The sequence below is a fragment of the Spermophilus citellus genome (genome assembly GCF_964194105.1).
Source record: "Spermophilus citellus genome assembly, chromosome: 10".
NCBI classification, from domain to species: Eukaryota; Metazoa; Chordata; class Mammalia; order Rodentia; family Sciuridae; genus Spermophilus; species Spermophilus citellus.
This window is the reverse complement of record NC_138197.1, coordinates 40725787-40745978: the sequence shown is the minus strand read 5'-3', so window position 1 is coordinate 40745978 and position 20192 is coordinate 40725787. Positions and strand designations below refer to the sequence as shown.

Below are 20192 nucleotides of genomic sequence, written 5' to 3'. Positions count from 1 at the left end.
TTTCTGAAGGGGGTGGAAGAAGGTATTAAATTTTATCATATTTGCTCATAAAAAGAGGGTTAGAAGTAAAAACAAAGCCCTTACAATTTTTCCTACCCTATTTAAATTATTTAACTTATTGTTATAGAAAGAATATATTAATATGGTACTTATTGTTAAAAACAATTTAATATGAATGAGTATCTGTTTTAGACTGTGAAGTTTCTGAAAGACTATTTAACATAAAACTAATTTTAGGTTACTCATCCTTCATGCCTGAATATTAAGATATGCTGGTAACATTATCAAAACATTAATTTGTTAATATACTATGTTAAAATATGTTCAGTTGGAATTGAAATGCACTTCCATTTTCAAAACAAAATAAAAGGTAACTTTACAAAAATTTTAAATGAGTGAATTATATTTTCTGTTATAATTCATATAAAAATTCCTCAAGGTTCACATTGCTTTAAAAAATGTTACATACAAACACTTTTTTAAAACAATAACTATGGTTCATTACCCAGACTGATTCTCTCTTGGACTTCACTGTTTTAGGGCAATAAGTTAATTATTCACAGAATTACAATAATATTGCTTATTCTACATTTTCAATTAATATTCCCCATCCCTTTATTACTGACTTTCCCCCTTGACCTTTAATGTATCACTTTACAGTTTCACTGTTTCTTTTTTACTTTTTTCCCACTACAATATCTTTCTTAGATGACCTCTGAAAGTAAAAAGTTATAAATCAATTTATCAATCAACAAAACTGGTCAGGGTTTGAAATAAAATTGTAGCTTAAAATCCTTTCATATTTTTAGAGCCAGGGTTGTGGTTCAGTGGCAGAGCATTTGCCTAGCATGTGTGAGGCATTGAGTTTGATCCTCAGCACAACATTTAAAAAATAAATAAAACCCTTTCAATATTTATCTTAAAAAATATTTCATGTAACCATCGGTCACTTTTAACCAACATTGCATTTTTACCACAGTCATAAAAGTACTTTACAAAGGTGTATACTGGCAGTATTCCCTGAGTAAGTCTATATAATTGTTGTATGAACACAAATAGAAGGCAAAATCTTCAAACATTTAACTCGGTCCTGGAAGAAACTAAAAAAATTAGAGTTGAAAAAGTGTCTTTTATTTTATTTAAACTCTAGTTTTCTTATACTCTTAGAATAAGAAATGTTTAGTAAAATCTGAAAATTATAAATGAATTCTATTTTACTAGATAACTCTCCAAATCAACTTTCTTTAATGTCTATAGCTTATTAAATGGCACTAATATGTAACAGTCTTAGAAACCAAAGTCATCTCTGAGTGTAACATTTCTTACCATCGAATCTTTTATCAATAATTTATAAGTTATGCCTGACAATTCTAACTTGAATAGCTTTTAAATCTTTTTGTTTTTTAATAACACACCTTTCACATCTAGTTCACTGCAAGAGCCTCCAAATTGATTTTCCTACTAATTCTATTATTATCCCCTCTAAACCATTCTCCACATGTCATACCATGCTATAAAAACCCTTGAACTTCATTTTCCCCATTAGTCTGTTCATTATCTCATAGCTTTCCAGATCTCCCATGTTCTCTCATGTCTTCTCAAAGAAAATGGAGTTAAAATACACTCATTACATTCATAATTAAATACTTATTTAATGGCCAGGTTCCCTCTAGACTGTAAGTTTGGTGAGAAGAGGGATTATTTTGTACATTTCTGTGTATCTGCAGGGCCTTGGAACAATACAGACATCTAGAATTTCATGGATGAATGAAAATTAACTTTAATTTGAACCCTAAGTTTCCAGATAGCTCCTAATGGACTTTACTATAAACAGAAAATACTGACTTTAAATCCATAAGGATATAATAAAGTATAATGAGATATATACAAATGTATACATAATAATATAGCATATGTTTTTATCAGGCAAGTAAATAATATCTACATAAGTAAGGGACTTACAAAGTTTCAATTATAAAACCTAACTGATTTATCACAATAGGGATATAAAGCTTGGACTTTTTTATATTTAGCAAAAAATTGCTATTAGGCTTCAGTGTCAGTTTCGGGAAGCCCAAATGATTACTTTAATGTGATTTCTGGCACCTCTGAAATTAGGGAGGCATGATCAAAAAATACATCGTCTTACAGGTTTTTTTTTTTTTTTTTTTTTTTTTTTTTTTGGTGTTGCTAGGGACCAAACCAAACACTTGTGAATGCTATGTGAACACTTTACTACTGAGATACACCCCCAGTCATCTTACAGGATCATTTTCTAATTAACATTATGAAAATAACATAATGTCGGCACTCACGTTTATTTATAGTTAATATCTAGCAAATCATTTTATTTATAGTTAAACAGAACTTGAAATAAAAATCTCCTTAATAGAGTTTATACACAAAGTGTACATAAGTAAATACATGTGCTAAAATATAAAAATTTATGTTTAAGTATAAATGTACATTAATCTCAAAAGTATGATGGACTAATGACATAAAAACTATAAATTTCATATGCAAAAAATTAACACAAGTAAAATAAATCAGAAACAGACACATTACTCCTAATAGAGTATATCAGCTACATAATTTTGGCATATACCCTTTTTGTCTACCAAATGTTCATAAAATTTTGAGAGAACTGAATAATAAATATAATTCTGATACTATAGAAGTGTTTAGGTTCCAAACATAGCTTTAGCAAAGTACTTTTCTAAGTTTTTTTTTTTTTTCTTACTGGCCATGATCTTCCAGGAAAAGTTCTATATTAAGAAAAATATCTCATCTAGTGACCATGAATCAATAACGTCAACTTTGCCTCAAAATTTCATAAAGAAGATAAATTCTAAAATTATATAAATAATGTTCATCATAAATTATACATTACATTAAAAATACTAAAAATTTTTACCCAAAAATCTGAGGTCTCCTGACCTCAACTGAAAGTAAGCATCTTTTTTAATCTCACAAACATAGGTGTCTACTTGTTGATGTCTACTCATTCTTGCTTATCTTTCCAAAAGTAGTGAGGATAAATGTAAAGTCAGAAATGAAAAGCAAGTCTGAGAATGCATACAAAACGTATGCTTTCTAGAAACAAAGATACAGAGTTTTCCAAAAAGAAAAAAAATTCAGGTACTATCAAGTTCTCCTTTTTTTGCAATATTTCTAAGTAAAATACAAACATAATTATGTGTCTTATGGAAAAAGAAAAACAAAAAGGAATCAAACATTATGTAGTATATGGAGAAGGAAGAACCTATTTTTAAATTGTTCAAATTTGGATACAGTGAGTGATAAAATGCACAAAGAATTTTCCCAAATGGGCAGGGATACATTTTTTATTGTTCTATCCCAAGCAGATGTCAATAAGATACTTACTAACAAAAGTATTATAAAAGCACTTCACAGTGCTTGTTACAAAGCCTAAATTAAAAACTTACTAAATTACTAAAATACAAATTCTAACTTCTTATTCAAAATAACCCCATTCTCAGACTGGGGAGAAAAAGGAAAGGAAGGAAGGAAAGAAGTTCAATAAAGGACAACAAAACACAGATAGGAGATATTATTTCTGATAGTTTTAACAATAAATTAGGGTAGTATGCATTCTATCTCTTTAAACGTTAGTTGTTTTTATGTGTTGGGAATGTTGTACTCTTCTAGTCATTTTGAGATACATTATAGATAGTCTATAAATGTCTAGAAGAGTACAACATTCCCAACACATAAAAACAACTAACATTTAAAGAGATAGAATGCATACTACCTCAAAATGACTAGACGAGTACAACATTCCCAACACATAAAAACAACTAACATTTAAAGAGATAGAATGCATACTACCTCAAAATGACTACAAGAGTACAACACTCCCAACAGATAAAAACAACTAACGTTTAAAGAGATAGAATGCATACTACCCTAATTCATCATACACTGTGTATATGTATCAAACTATCACACTGTATTTCATAAAAATGAACAAATATTGTACCTCAATAAAAATAACCCCCTCCCAACACCCACTTTTATAACATCATTTCTCTTGGAGGTATCTAGAAAATTACTAAAAACAATCTCATCGAAATTCTATTTAATCTGCTCTTCTAACAATGTTATCTGGTTTTTTTTTTTTTTTTTTTTTTTTGGTATTTAAGTTTTGGTAAAAATGTTACCAATTAACAACAAAAAAAATTTAGTCATCTAAAGGCCATTAACATTCTTATATTTCTTTTACTAAACAACAGAGTGACTTACCAATCCTTGGGGTGGTAGTGCTGTTTTGTTCTGCAGAAGATGACGTACTAAAAGCAGAAATTGGAATTTTCATCTGTATAGGACCACGATTATTTGATGGACTATAGAGTCCTGATGGGCCTACTGTAGGTAAAGAAGTCCTTGTGGCTTGTACAATAGAGTGTGCTGTGGGAACAGCCTGTACAGCAAGTGTTGTTCCTAATGGTGCAGCACTGGCAGGAGAGTTCCTTTGAATACTAGGACTGGGCACAGAAGGACCATTGTTTGGTTTAGTGGGATTTGGCAAGGATGGCAAGGATACTGGATTTTTGGTAAGACCACTCACTGTAGGTGGGCTTTGCACAGAAATGAATTCAACGTTGCCAGATGGTTGGTTGGTCACTAAAGTCCCTGGATGGCTCTGTAGAAGCTGAGGCTGGGAGGATACTGCAACAGGTACATGCAAAATCACTGGCAAAGGTTGTATAGAGATTGTAGGTTGAGGATTTCCATTAGGCACCTGAGTAGTAGCAACTACTGTAGCTGTATTGGGTGCAGGAAGAACTGATGCTGCTGTCAGAGAACCCGAGGTCACTGGAGTCTGCAGCTTAGGTTGACTACTGACAACTGCTGGAGGAGTGACAAGATTGGTTGAAGACACTACAGAAAGAAAACAGAAGTATTAGTTTAAATAGCCATCTTAATTTATCAGCTACAAATTCAATACATTGTATGGCATGGAGTAAAGTCTTTCATAGTAAAAAATTATCTAGATTTCAATTCTGGAAATTCTTAAAATTAACTTTTTGAAATATTTTATATATATAATTAGTATATTATAAAAAACAACATGTAATATTCATAGAGGACTCAGTATCAAAACATTATTTAAATGTAGTGTCAACACTCCAACATAGACATAGGCAACAGCTTTCTCATTAAGCCTCCTAAAGCTCAGGAAATAATGCCAGGAGTTAATAAGTGGGATGGCATTGAATTTAAAAGTTTTGGAAAAAAAGGAAAAAAAAAATGTGAAGAGAGAACCTACAAAATGGGAGAAAATCTGCTAGCTATTCATCTGACAGAGGATTAATATCCAAAATATATTAAGAACTCAAAAAATTTAAAACACCAAAAAAGCCCAAATAACCCAATTAATAAATGGAAAAATGAACTAAAAAGACATCTCTCAAAAGAAAAAATACAAATAGCCAACAAATATATTAAAAAATTTCAACATCATTAGAAACTAGGGAAGTGTGAATTAAAACTACACGGAGATTTTATCTCACTCCAGTCAAAATGTCAGCCATCAAGAATATAAACAATAATGAATGCTAGAGAGGATGTAGAGAAAAAAGAACATTTTTACAGTGTTGATAAGACTGTAAATTAGTACAACCTATGGAAATCAGTATGGAGGCTCCTCAAAAGACTAGGAATACAATTACCATATGACCGAGCTATACCACTCCTTAGTATTTTATCCTGAAGAATTGAAGTCATCAAACTACAGTGATACATTTTTATAGCAGCAAAATTCATAATAGCCAAAGTATGGAACCAACTTTGGTGTTCATCAATAGAAGAATCAATAAAGAAAATATTGTTAAGTATAGACGATGGAATTTACTCAGCCATAAAGAAAAACAAAATTATGTCATTTGCAGAAAAATGGATGGAACTTGAGAGCATTATGTTAAGCAAAATGAGCCAAACTCAGAAGGTCAAGGTTCACTTCAGGGTACCTAATTAGAAAAACAACTAAAGAACCCTGAAAACGAAGTAAAAATATACAGATATTTTTGAAACTACACTAAAAATATTAAAAATGCCTTATAACAGCAGCAATATAAAAAAATAAATAGGAAATTTAGAAAGAACCATGACCATTAATAAGTAACAGGTAAACCTGGTCCATATTTTATAATTTGAATCATGTAAAACCTGCATATATATTTTAAATTCCCTAGGAAAGAAACACATCAGAGGAGAATCCCTCTACTGGCACTCTACTGAGATTAATTGATACAGAAAATAGCACTGAGTGGAGAATGTAGTGAATTAAGAAACAGTAGAGAAAATCTGGTCATTAGAAATTATAGTAATTTTGGTACTTGTTTTTAATCTAATTGGAACAGGTTTGAAATACATAACTAAATGTATTTCTCATCAGTTTCTAGTTTTCCAAAATCACAGGTACACTAGAGCAATAATTCTCAAGAGTATGGTCCAGGGGGACATGAGGTTTCTGAGATTGTTTAGGGAATTTTGCAATGTCAAAACTTTTGTCATAATAAAAATGAAACATTGAATTTTTCACTTTATGGACATTTGTACTGATAAAACAAAAAATGGTGAATAGAAATGCTGATGCATTTCTAGTTTTCCCTTATCTGTTAGAGAAATGTTCCAAGATTCCCAGTAACAAACCCTATATATACCCTGTCTTCTCGCATACAATCATGTGTTACGTAACAACAGGGATATATTCTGAGAAACATATCCTTAGGTGATTTCACTGCTGTGTAAGTGTACTTACAGAAACCTAGATGTTAGTTCAATTATTCAACATGGTCCTTAGATGCAAATCATGAGACATAGCAAACATGAATTATATGAGTCTACTACTAGCATAACACAGAATATTGTTTTATAGTAAACTATTTAAAAGAAGAAATGTACTCTAAAATAACAACAAAAGGTATAGCACAAAAAATACATAAACCAATAACAGTTATTTATTATCATTACCAAGTATGATATATTATATGCAATTCTATGTGCTATATACTTTTATACAACTTATAGTATTGTTGGTTTGTTTACACTAGCATCACCATAAACTCAGGAATAATAAGTAATGTTGAAATGGTAATAAAAATTATTGAACTCCATTATAATCTTATGGAACAACTATCTTATGCAGTCCAGCATTGATAAAATGTTTTTATATCATTCATAACTAAATAAATATTCCTATGATACAGTTTCATTTATAAATTAGGTATAGTAAGAGATTCACAACAGTCAAATAAAAAAACAGACACTACAGTAAAAATTAGAAATTATTCTTGGAATTTAATATTTATAGATCATAGATACCAGAAAACCATGGTAAATAAAACCATGGATCAGGAAAACCACTACATAAAAATCAAAGTAATACAGTGTTACCAAAATGCCACTATATTTTTCATTATTAAATGTTTACAGTAAAAAAAGAAGACGAAAAAAAGTCAGTTTTACTTAGGTATATCCATAATAGTGAAAATTATTTTATTATATTCAATCTTTGAACTAGAGTTCTTAATATTTTGTGTGAAAAAATAATAGTACACATAAAATAATACTGCTGCAGGCCAAAATGGAATGCATGACTCAAGAAAAAATACTTGGGTAATTGAGAAGTAGGCTAAATTAGCAGTCCTTTTCATGGAAAACCATTTTTACTTGAAAGAATAACTCAGAAAAAAAAAAATAGTAAGTTAGAAGAGTTCATTAACATGTTTCTGATTCCAGTATGCACCAACCTTAAAGAAAACTACTACTCGACAGTGTCAAAAAAAGAAGTTATCTAAAAGAGCCAACCCTATCTGCATGCATAAATATATAACAAAGTATACCATAATTATGCATAATTATACTGCACCAATAAATAATTTTTTTAAAAGGGCCAGCCTTTTCCATCTTCATATTTGTATGAGCTGAATATCCTCCATATACATCAGCCAAATCAACATACTGAAACAGATTATAAGCAGATGTAGACATAAGAATCCAGATATCTTCAGCTGGCTTAATATGTTAAGCAAAACATTAAAATGAAAGGCAATAATACTCTTTTGACTGTTAAAATTTATTTTCACTAAAAAAAATCCTCAATGAATAAATAGTTTTAAGAAGGTTTTAATTTCAATTGAGATTATCAAGTGAACAAAAGTTCTTTGGAGTTCTTAGTAATTTTTTTAAGCTTACAAAGGGATGTAGAGACCAGAAAGTTTGGAATGTACTTCATTAGAAATGTATATATGTATATTTTTATGTATATTTATTTATTATCCTTAATTTTCAGTAATATTTTGTACTTAGACCAATGTCACCAGTTTTCTAGTTCATTTCAACTTCAAAAGAATGTGAGAATAAGCCAAACTCAGAATGTCAAGGGTCATATGTTTTTTCTCAAATATGGAAGCTAAATAGGAAAAAGGAAAATAAAGGTAGGGGATGGGGATCTCTTGAAAATCAAGAGGAGATGAGCAGAAGAAAGGGACCAGGATCCAAAATATGGAACCAGCATAGGTACCCAACAATGAATGAATGGGTAAGAAAAAATGTATATGTATATATATACACAATGAAGTTGAATACAGCCATAAAGAAAAATGAAATTATGTTATTTGCAGGAAAATGGATGGAACTAGAGGCCATTATGTTAAGCAAAATGTTCTCTCTCAAGTGTGAAAGCTAGAGAGGAAAAAGGAAAAGAGAGGTGGGAGGCAAGATAATTTCATGAAAATTTCATGAAAATCAAAAGGAGATCAGCAGAAGAAAGGGATCAGAGTGTAAGGGGAAGGAAGGGAGGAGGAAGCGCTAGGAGTGATAATGGCCAAATTATATTGTTATATTGTGTGAGTGTATGAAAATGTAACAATAAATCTCATCAGTAGGCACAACTATAATACTAAAAAATGTGGAAAGAGAAAAACAAAGTTTATAAATGAAAAAAAAAAATCTAAGAGAACCAAAGACTTTCATTTGTAAGAAAATGTTTTTGGTGTTAAAATGTTACCTGTATTTACAGGAGTTTGAAAGGTTGATGGTGTACTCTCGCTTACATTTCTTTTGGACTCCAGCATCTGTCTCACCGTGCCTGCATTTCTATGAAATTTATAAAAACATACAAATAGTCAATGGATATACCATTCTAGGGAAAACCATTTGATGCATAGAAAAAAAGCATTGGCCAGTTAGGGAAAAACGTGTGCCTAGATTTGGGTTTTGCAACCTAAACCACAAGCAAACGCACCCAGGTACAGTTGGCATGTGTACTTCTAAATACTGGAGTCTGTGTATTAGAGAAGAATCTTTCTCTTATTTCTAATATCATCAATACTTAACCTGAAGACTAAATGTAAGTTCTAATAAACACACACACACACACACACACACACACACACACACACGTATATGTAGAGAGACAGACACATTACTCTATCTCACCCCTGATCAAAACATTTCAATTACTTGAGAATACTACTAATGGCATGTGGTTAAAGAAATATATAGTGACATGTGTACATGTACAAATGTACAACTATAATAAACCAATAAAAATGTACAATGAAAAAAAGTGTGCAGTGATAAAAGAAAGTCTTCTAGCAAAAGTTATATCTCCAGATGAACAATGTAACAAAGCAGGAAAAAGAAAATATTATTATTCAACATTTATCGCTACATAAATACATATGCTTACATTCAAATATTTTTCTACCAAAGAAAGAAAATCAGAACCTTGCTCTGTTATTTAAAAACTAGATAAATAGACTATAGTTCTCACCTGTAGGGTATGTTATTATTGCTATTGACATCACTTGCAGACTTTCCTGGTGATACAGGTGGGTTTGGTGGATTCTGGGGGGAAAATACCAAAGCAAAAATAAGACTAAAGAAAATATCTTTAAAAATAATATTTTTTAAATGCTTTCTCAACATATGACCTGTTTCTTGTATAATGTGGGAAACATTACTAGTTTAGACAAGAATTTGGATTTTGGTGTTGCCACTGGTTTCCTAATTCTTAATCAAATCTTTTTTTTCATTAAAGACAACTGCTTATCATTTGAAAGAAATAATATAATAATTCCTATACCTTGGTGTTCTTGTGACAATTATATAAAACATAAAAATGTGAAAATGATCCATACAGGCATCACATCAGAACCAGAAATTCAATAAAATGGTGTCCGAGTTCTCAAAAATCATAAATTTCCAAATCAAATTTATTTTTAAAATTTCATTTTAAGTACTACTTGCCAGTACAAAATTTCAATAATTTCATAAAAAGTTGACACAACAGTAAAAACTATTTCAGACTCTTCCTCCGCAAACCAAGGAATATACAAATGGAATTTGAATACTTACATATTGATTACAATTATTTAGGCCTCCATCATTAATGATACTATATCATCATTTACTTCTTAAAATGAGAATAATAAATAACTTCACTCAAACTAAATCGAGTATAAAAATAACATATTAAACTAAAGGTAACTAAGTTCTGAGAATACATAGAGACTGTGCCATTAAGCACTCTTCACAACAATAAATACATTTTACTATTTTGTGTATGTTAAAGAGTAATTTTAACCTACAAGTATAGTATTGCATTAGGTTTGTGTAGAAGGCAAAAGAATTAATACAATCTTCTATAAAGGTACTTAAATTTGGCTGTTAAGATAAATACACATGAAACAAATAGAAAAGCAAATTAAAAAAACAGATTAATACCAAAGGAATTTTTTTTTTAATTAAAGTTCTGGGAGAAAAGAATGCATCTTCAAACAGGTCTTTGAATAATTACTATATTCCCAAAAGGTTAAGATAAAGGAAAAAAATGTTAAGAGAAAAACAGGAAAAAGAAGAGCAAAAGCAGAGATAAACAATTGGTTTAGAATATGGAAAGGGATCATATTGTGGAGTTGTGGGATTAGCAAGATGATAGAATAAAAATCCCCAGGCCCTCCTTCCTTAATGGAGACAATTAACAATGTGAAGATCAGAATGCCTTTGTGAGAATTCTAGAAATGAGTAGACACATTAAAGCACCCTAGGCAAATACAAGGCCAAAAGGAGGTAAATTGAAAAGAGTAACAAAGTATACTGCACTTACCTACTATATCCCATCAACCTCCCACACAGCACAGCACAATCAAGGCTTCTCCATCAAGAAGGAAGGAGAAGGGTGGAACTTACATCCAACTAATTGACAGGATGCTTAAGGCACACGTTTTTATTTAGCCCATGCAGAGACCTGACTTGGAATGCAGAGTGTGGCTGTGGTACAATTGCTGCCCTGGTACCTCAAAGACTATTGGCAAGAACCTCAGCTTGCCTATGGCCTGAAAGAGGTTACATTAATGCAGACAGACAGTAAATGCTTTAAATGCAAATGGATAAAACACCTTAAATCAAAAGACATCAGGATGGCTTAAAGTATAAAATACAGATTTTATCCAACCATATGCTGTCTACAGAAGACTCACTTTAAACCTAAGGACATATATATACTAGGATGAAAGTGAAAACAGAGGAAACAATTATTTTGTGCAACTGGTAATGAAAATAGGGTGGCTGAACTTAACACTTTTAAGTCAGCACTGTCAAAACAGGTAACAAAAGTCATTATATAATGATAAAAGGGTCAATTCATCAAGTAAAACAATCATTTAAGTATATATGCTCCTAACATCAGAGCCCTCAAATAACATCAAACACTGAAAGAACTGAAAGTAGATGGCCACATAGTAATAGTGGAAATTTTAATAATGTATATAACATCTAAACAAAAAACTAATAAGGTAATAGGACTTAATATATTAGTGAACAACTGGACCTAATGAACACATACAGAACACTGTATCTTACAACAACAGAAAACACATTCTTCTTAAATGCACACGGAACATTCTTAAGAACATGTTAACAGTCACAAAACAAGTCTAAACAAACTTAAGAAGAATGAAATCATGCTAAAAATCTATTCTGGTCACAATGGAATAAAACCTGTCATCAACAGCAGAAGGCCAATAGGAAAGTCACAAATACATGTAAATTAAACACATTCTTTGAAAACCCAATAGGTAAAAGAAGAAATCATGATGAAGTAAAAATATCTTGAGACAAGTGAAAACAGAACAAAGTTTATGAAGTGAAAGCAGGGAAGGGAACAGCAGTAAATACAAGAAGTATCTCAGATTAAAAAAAAAGAAAAAAACCAACCTAACACTTCAAAGAATTGGAAGAACAATAATTAGAAGCAGGAAATAAAGAATGAAGATTAAGTAGAATTAAATGAAATGTGCGGAAGTATATGAAATAGAGAATAGAAAAAGTCAATCAAAATAAGAGTTGGGTTTTTTAAAATAAAGATCAAAAGAACTAGCCAGGCACGGTGGCATTCACCTGTAATTCCAGTGGCTTGGGAGGCTGAGGCAGGAGGACAGAGAGTTCAAAGCCAGCCTCAGCAAAAAATGAGGCACGAAGCAACTCAATGAGACCCTGTCTCTAAATAAAAATATAAAAAATAGGATTGGGGATGTGGCTCAGTGGTCAGGTGACCCTGAGTTCAATCCCTGGTACCACCCCTCAAAAAAGTGAATAATAAAGAAAATGGAATAAAAAATAAATGATATTAAGAAAACAACAAAAAGTAAAAGCCAGACTATAGTGGACAAACACTATGCTAATGATGTTTAGACTTAACTGTCTACTCAAAAAAACATTCAAAGTGTTTATGGCAACAAAATGACTCAATATTTTACAATAATAATATAACAGATGACTAACAAGGGGAAGATAAGAAGAGAAGAGTTACTAGAGGAAGTGGAATACTAAAATACTTCAGGGAAAATGATAAAAAACTAAAACAAGAATGTTAAAAAAAGGCAAAGTAATTTTAACAATAGAAAATACAGCTTTAAGAATGCTATACCATCAGACAAATTAACATAAAATTTGACATATCACAATATTGAAAGAGTTTATTAGTATCAGAGCTTCAGCTTCAGAAATAACATAATGTATACCTTAAAAACAAATTTAATACTGGTAGAAAAGAAAAAGTTTCATCCCAACTCAGCATTTCCTGAGATTACCACTTGGAGCTAAGCAGTATTTATGCAAGAATGAAACTCTTACTTCTTGTCTTTTCTTAAGATCTTCTTTGGCTGCTCCAAAGCGTTTGGTTAACCTGGCTATCTTGGCCTGAAGAAAACAAAAATAAAAAGAAATCAAGTGGCAATATGCCATAAAAAAGAACCCATGCATATACAACAATAACAACAAAAAAACAAAACCCACAGATAACAGGAACCTCAATAAGACAGTTAAGAGCAAAGTAAAGCAAGCTGATTGTAAAATACATACTTGAAAAATACAGATAATTATATGAAAACTAGTGAACCCTGAACCAGATGCAAATACTCTTCATTAGAAGATTAATTGGTTTACTCTTAGAACTAGGGGTGCTTGCTCACACACCAGTATGTTTCCAAACAGGAAACCTTGTGCTTTGTGTTATTTTTCAACACAGTTGCAACCATATGCAATTTACTTACTGAGACTGACATTCTGGGCATATATGTGAGTCATAAAAGATCCTTTGCCAAAACTACTTGGATATATGTACAGTGTACTGAATCACATGCTCTTTTCCACTGGGTAGGTTGAAGGTTTCTCAATGTTCTGTCATTATCAAATACACTAATAATTTCATTCTCACTTCAGACTATTTCTTTAGAACATACAAAAGTGGCATTGGGGGGGCTAGAATATATTCTTAAGAATTTTGTCTAAATGTTTTTTAGAAAGGCTTTATTAATTGATACTTTCAATAGCAGTTTAGATGAGGGCTCATATTTGCTCTTGGAAACAATTTACATTCTATTAATGTTTAAAAATCTGATGATGTTACCTTGTTAGTATTAACATTAATTATTGTTTGTTCTGCTTACAAAATTGCCTTATTACATATTTTTCCCAAATATATATCCAAAAGAAATATGGGGGGGAGGGGCAGGGCATGAAACAGAAAAAGAAAGAAAGGGAGGAAGGAAGGGAGCATGAGAGGAAGGAAGGAAGATGGGTGGGTAGGTTGGTTGATCAGTTATATCACCACATGAATATTTGGGAGTAATTCCTTTCAGCCTTTCACTAAGACATAGATGTGGTACTCATTTGTATCTGTTTTTGCTGTTGCTGCTAATGCTGGCATTTTATACTCAAGACACTTTCAAGAATATTAAAATTAACTTCTAGGATCATGAGGGCTGTATAAGAATTTTTTTTTTTTATCCAATATAAAGGCATTCGGATCATTATACAGTGCCATTTACTTTAAAGGTTTCTTTCAAAAAGTAGTCACTTATAAAGGAAATCTCAAATCTTATAGTCTACAAATAAGGTCTAGACAATTAATTATCCCTGACTCTCAAAGGTGTCTCTCTTCAGGACTTATTTATGAATATTATTAAAGCAAGGAACATGCTGTCTGATTTCATATCCTTAATGTGGATTTGCCTTTCTAAATATTTCTTAAAATATTTCAAGTAATTTTTTTCTAAGCATATATGTTGGAAGGTATTTACCCCAACTTATGCAAAATAGCTTTCATTTTTTTTTCTTTAGTCAGGTTATCTGAGTGAACATTCCATAAACTATAGTATGTAAACTATTATTATTCTATTTTTACTAAAACATGAAAGCAAATCATTTATATATGTCATATAGATGGAAAAAGTGTAGAAACACATGCCAAAGTTAAAAGTGGTTACCTCTATAAGCCACAAATGGAAGAAAGTGGGGGAGAAGGTAAAGAGAAAATAAAGAGAAAGACTTTGCTTTCATATATGTAATATGTACTCAAATTCTTAAATGTATCTGTATCTGTAGTATTCAAATTATTTAAAAAATTATTAGAAAATATTATTGGTAGTAGAGTGAAAAAAATCAAAATATAGACACTGATTTACTGTCTTCTGACAATATAAAAAGGAAATTAAAGGGCAGACGTTTGTTATTATATAGAAAACTGAACAATTCCTTTTTATTATTATTATAATTCAAAATATCTGACAATGTGTCTAAGACTAGGGTATCTATTTTGGCAAGTACTCTATGAAACTTTCAAAATGTATAAAAATTCATATTTGTAAATTTAGCAAAGTAATATTCTATTATTATGTACTTTATGGTTTTTTGGGGGGATCCTCAATATGTAACCCAGGCTGTTATCAATCTCCTGGGTGGGCTCTAGTGATCCTCCTGCTTAAGCTCCTAAGTAGCTGGGACTGTAAGTATGTACCACTGCACCCAGCATATTATAGTCTTTGGTTATTAATTCTATTTCATTTTTTCTTGAATTCTTTCTTAGGTATACATATACTTTTTTTGTGTAATGAAACAATGGTAGTTGTTTAAATATAGGGCACATCAACTGCTGGGAGTCACATAAATGGTAATTTCCTTGCATATTTTACCAAGCAACCTTTTAGAAAACAACTGTCTAAAAAGAGTTAATTGTGCATTTAGTTTGGCCTGATAATAAAACACAGTACTTTTTAAAAAGCTAGTAAACAAACAGACATGTTATCTATTATTCAAAATTGTCCCTTGCATTAATTAGGCCACCTAGGTTCACTTCATTGATCAGGGAAGGGATCAAAAGGAATAGTAAAGTAGCTATTTTCAGTTAAAACTACTTAAAATGATATTTTTCTAAGCCATAACCAATGAAATATTAACAGCTTTTCCATTTCCCTAAGAAATCAGGTTGAAATTTTGAATTTGTATGCTGATTTGCGAAGAACCAAGCACTGCTAGCTATCTATGAACTTGGTGTATCACAACTGACTCATGTTTTCTTTTACTGTTTTCTTCAACAGAATCTTGAATATTTTTTTAGGTTTATTTTTTAAGTACTTTCATGAAATAACTACTATATGTGAAACCTTTTCCTCATATTTTTAATCAGTTATTACTAATGCATAGGAAAACTATGTTGTCCTTATATCAAGTAGTTTCTAAATTTCCTTCTTCATCCAATAGTTTACCAAGTTAATTACACCAGGTTCCTATTTTAACCAAATTACTTATTTCTTTTTCCTGTCTCATTGCATTGCCCAAAGACTTCCAATAAAGCTCTAAACAGTAACATATGTTACCAATCCTTTTCTCATTCTCAATGTAAGTGAAAATGTTTCCAATGATCCACTATTAATATGTGATAATAACTTTTTGAAAGAGGGTGGGGGAAAAGGTTAAGAGCTCTTGGATATAAGAGGAAATATAAAAAACCATACATATGCCCAAAGTAGGATGCAGAATTCAGTGGAGGTCTGAAAGGATTCTAAGCTTTCACCTTTGTCTAGCCTTTAGATTGAAAATAAATTGATAGTAAAATTTTAGGCATGTTCAAAAAAGCAAGTTATTAAGGTTCCACTAAGCACTGAAGGGTAACTGTCAAAATACCACCTGACCCCTAAGATAATGAAATACAGACTTCAGTGGCCATATACAACTAATACATATTTTTAAGCAGTTGGAAAGTAAGTTTCAACAAGTTAATAAACAAACAGTAACCCACAATAAATAAAACAAAACCTAGGAAGGAGGAAAAAAATTTGATTTCCAGAGTTGCTAATATTGTGTGTGTGTGTGTGTGTGTGTGTACATATATATCTCCATATAATGGGAAATCATTTAGTCATAAAAAGGGATAAAACACTAATGTATACTGCAACATTATATTAGGAAAATATTATCCTAAGTGAAAGAAGACAGATACAAAGGTCACATACTATATGATTCTCTCATATAAAATATACAAAATAGATATATCAATAGAGACAGAAAACAGATTAGTGCTTAGGGGCAGAAAGCAGATTAGGGGCAGGGGAAATGAGAAGTACCTGTTTAATGGACACAAAGTTTTGTTGTAAGCTGACAAAATGATTTGAAATCACTTTGAAATAGGGGTTTTATCATATGAATTTTAATTCTATAAAAAAGCTTAATATTATGAAAACATAGAAAGAGATGTCAACTAAATTTAGCTTGTTAACATTTAATAAAATAGCATGGTGAGGGCAGATCATTAAGGGTGATTGAATAAGGGAAATCATGAAGTGGAGTTTGCTTTTTGGTACTGGGGACTGAACCCATGGGTGCTTTACCACTGAGCTACATCCCAGCCCATTTTATTTTATTTTATTTTATTTTAAATTTTAAGACAGGGTCTCACTAAGTTGCGATCCTCCTACCTCAGCCTCCAGAGTTGCTGGGATTCAGCCGTTTGCCATCATACCCAGCAAAAACTATGAAGTTGAAAACTTGAAATAAAAATTCTATGGACATTAACATTCTCAGGACAGTAAAGCAATGGGTGAGTATTAAGAAAATTGGATCAAAAACTATGAGATTGAGATTAAAAATCAAATGAATACTACATTGAGTGGTACACAATTGAGGAAAATGATGACACCAAAAAGTGAAGAAAGCAGTATTTTAGAAAGACTAGCATAATGTTTTGGAAGTACCAGCCAAAACTCAAAAACTAGTAAACAATCAAGGAATTTACTACTTATGGCCTAATAGAAAATGACAGTTTACTAAAGGAAAAACCAAATAAAACCTCTATTTTCACTTGCTTTTAGTTAACTTTAAAAATTGTGAATTTTGGTCACACAGCAATACATTATTTGTCTCCTGCTGGCTTGGATGTAGGTGACACCTCTGAAGTTATCCAGTAGGTTAAAAATATTGCTTTTTGCTATCTCCCCTATTCTCCAGCAAAAGATGCTTTTTGTATCTTAATGATCAACTACAAGGTTAGCCATTCCTGGGAAAGGTACTAAAAAGACATGAATCCTAAAACTTAACTAATCAGTAAATTTACTCTAGATTTACAGAACCAAGAACATCTAATGGTCTTCAGATAACATCAAAATATGGGCCAATGAACTGTTAATCTTGTTTAATTAAAAGTGGAATAATGTGGGCTGGGGCTGTATGTAGCTCAGTGGCAGAGCACTTGTGAGGCACTGGGATCGATCCTCAGCACCACATAAAAATAAACAAAATAAAGACATGCTGTCCACCAACAACTACAAAACAAAATTTTTTTTTTTAAGTAGAATAATGTTTAGCTTGGAGGAAAAATAATGTTTGTTCCCCTGTCCCAAATTATAGTGACTAGCCTAGGAGATAAAGGTGGATTACTATCCCAAGGATGTTCTGGCAGAAAAACAATGAAAAAAAAACACGCCGAATGACAGAGATATTGATTGAGCCTGGATGTAGGACTCAATGCATATAAGTCTTCTGCCCATTATCCTTTGCTCCTTCTTTCCCTTCCCATGAAAGTGCTTTGTGTCCCTAAGTTCTTGATAGACTATGATAACAATAGCCCTTCTACCTTATTCCCTTGTATTATTCCCTTATTCCCTTGAATAAAACTGATTTCTTTCCTACTAACTCTCATCTCCCCGAGTGTTGGTTTTTGAATGTTGAGTAGCCACACCTAAATATAATGAGAGACACAGATCTTTTAGGAAATAAAAACTGGAAATTTGGCAATTCAATGTATACGTAAAATGACAAAGAGGAGTTGGCTTCCAAGAACTGAAGGACTGCCAATAAGAACCATAATGGGAAGATGTTCCTTCAAACTTTTTCTAAGAATTAAAAAACTGTCACCAAGAAGAACAATGAGAAAGGGAATGCATTTGTGGAGAAAATGGTTTGGTGTTGGAAATATTCAGAGTCTGAGGCTACAAAGAAACACTGAAGTGCAAAAAAACATTAAGTTAAGAGATTTGGACTTGCATCTTAAATGAACAAGAAAGAAATTAAAAACTAAGGTTTTAAAAACACAAAATAATTGCAACCAGGGGACTTCTGAGAAACAAAGAATTATTTTAAATCTTCACACATTTTCAGTTTTAATTCAAAATTCTCAACAAGCAAAATGGAGTTTAATAATTAGACCATACTATTTCTATAGAAAAACCTGATAAAGGTAAAAAAAAATAGGACTATTGCTCTAAATGATCCATTACAAAATTATCACAAAGACTTCATTACTAGTTAATAATAAAGATTATTACTACTAAAGTCTTACACAAAACAAACAAAAAATCCAGTATGAAACCAAGGAAATAACTTTTAGCCTAGAAGCTATAACACACCTAAATTTTACTCATATTTAGCTGCAACCATAAGACTTCTGATTGATTTTTAACTGAAAGAGAGATTTAACTTTCAGGGATCACTTATCCCTCATTTTTAAGATAAGGCCCTGTGGTTTACAAATCAAAATTCTTTAGTCTATGCTCACACTTAAAATAGGATAATAGAAACCATATTTTTACTTATGACAGAATGAATATACTGATTAAATTTTCTAATTTCTTAGCTTTGGAATGATACAAACTACTATAGCATTTCACTATGTATTCATTTCACTTACAAGAAGCCAAAAGTAGTAATTATTAATTATTAATGGATATAGATTAGTAAACTAATATATTAAAACATAAGATCCACACAGAACATAGAAAGAATACAAATAATTAGTATATATTATGGCATGCTAGATGCTAGCCTTTCCTCAATGACAAAAAAATTAAAAGTTAAAAAAACAAGTTAGATAATTTTTGAGTCTCTGAGTTAAACTATGGTTTAACTAAAGGAACTCCCCCTACATTAAAGTCTGAACCTCTAGAAACTCAGGGTCACTGCAGAGAAAATTAGTTAAGATAAAGTCTAACTGAAGTGGGGAGGACCCCTGTTTAATACAACTGGTGTCTAAAAAGAGAAAAATTTGGACAAACATACAGAGATGTATGTTTACCATGAAAAGATATAGCCAGAGACTGAGGTAATGCCACTACAAGACAAGCAACATTAAAGACTGTTAGCAAGCCAATAAAAACCAGAGGAAAGGACTTCTATCCTCCAGAATAGAATGTTACACATTACATGTGAGGTTATACATTACTGTTGATAAAGTCACCCAATTTATGGTACTGTTTTCACAGAAGCCCTAGCAAAGTAATACAGACTACTTTTATTTCTTATATTTAGAATTTAAAAAAACAAATGTAAGCTGAGTAAAATAGTCAACTTCAAATATATATTTCAGAAGACAAATTATAAAAATGATGATA

At 31.3% G+C, this 20192-nt stretch overlaps 1 protein-coding gene across 6 annotated transcripts in view; it reads right to left on the bottom strand.

Annotated features, from left to right (window-relative positions):
- The window catches only part of ATF7IP (activating transcription factor 7 interacting protein), a gene marked incomplete at its 3' end in the record, with an annotated part of 107674 nt that overhangs the window by 26688 nt on the left and 60794 nt on the right, over positions 1-20192 (bottom strand). For all 6 annotated transcript variants that reach the window (XM_081311484.1, XM_081311483.1, XM_081311487.1 and 3 more), the window contains 4 exons: positions 13165-13230; positions 9803-9876; positions 9035-9123; positions 4264-4902 (listed from right to left, as the gene is read on the bottom strand). In XM_081311484.1, coding sequence (XP_081167610.1) covers positions 4264-4902; positions 9035-9123; positions 9803-9876; positions 13165-13230 — 868 coding nt within the window. The remainder of the gene's footprint in view (positions 1-4263; positions 4903-9034; positions 9124-9802; positions 9877-13164; positions 13231-20192) is intronic.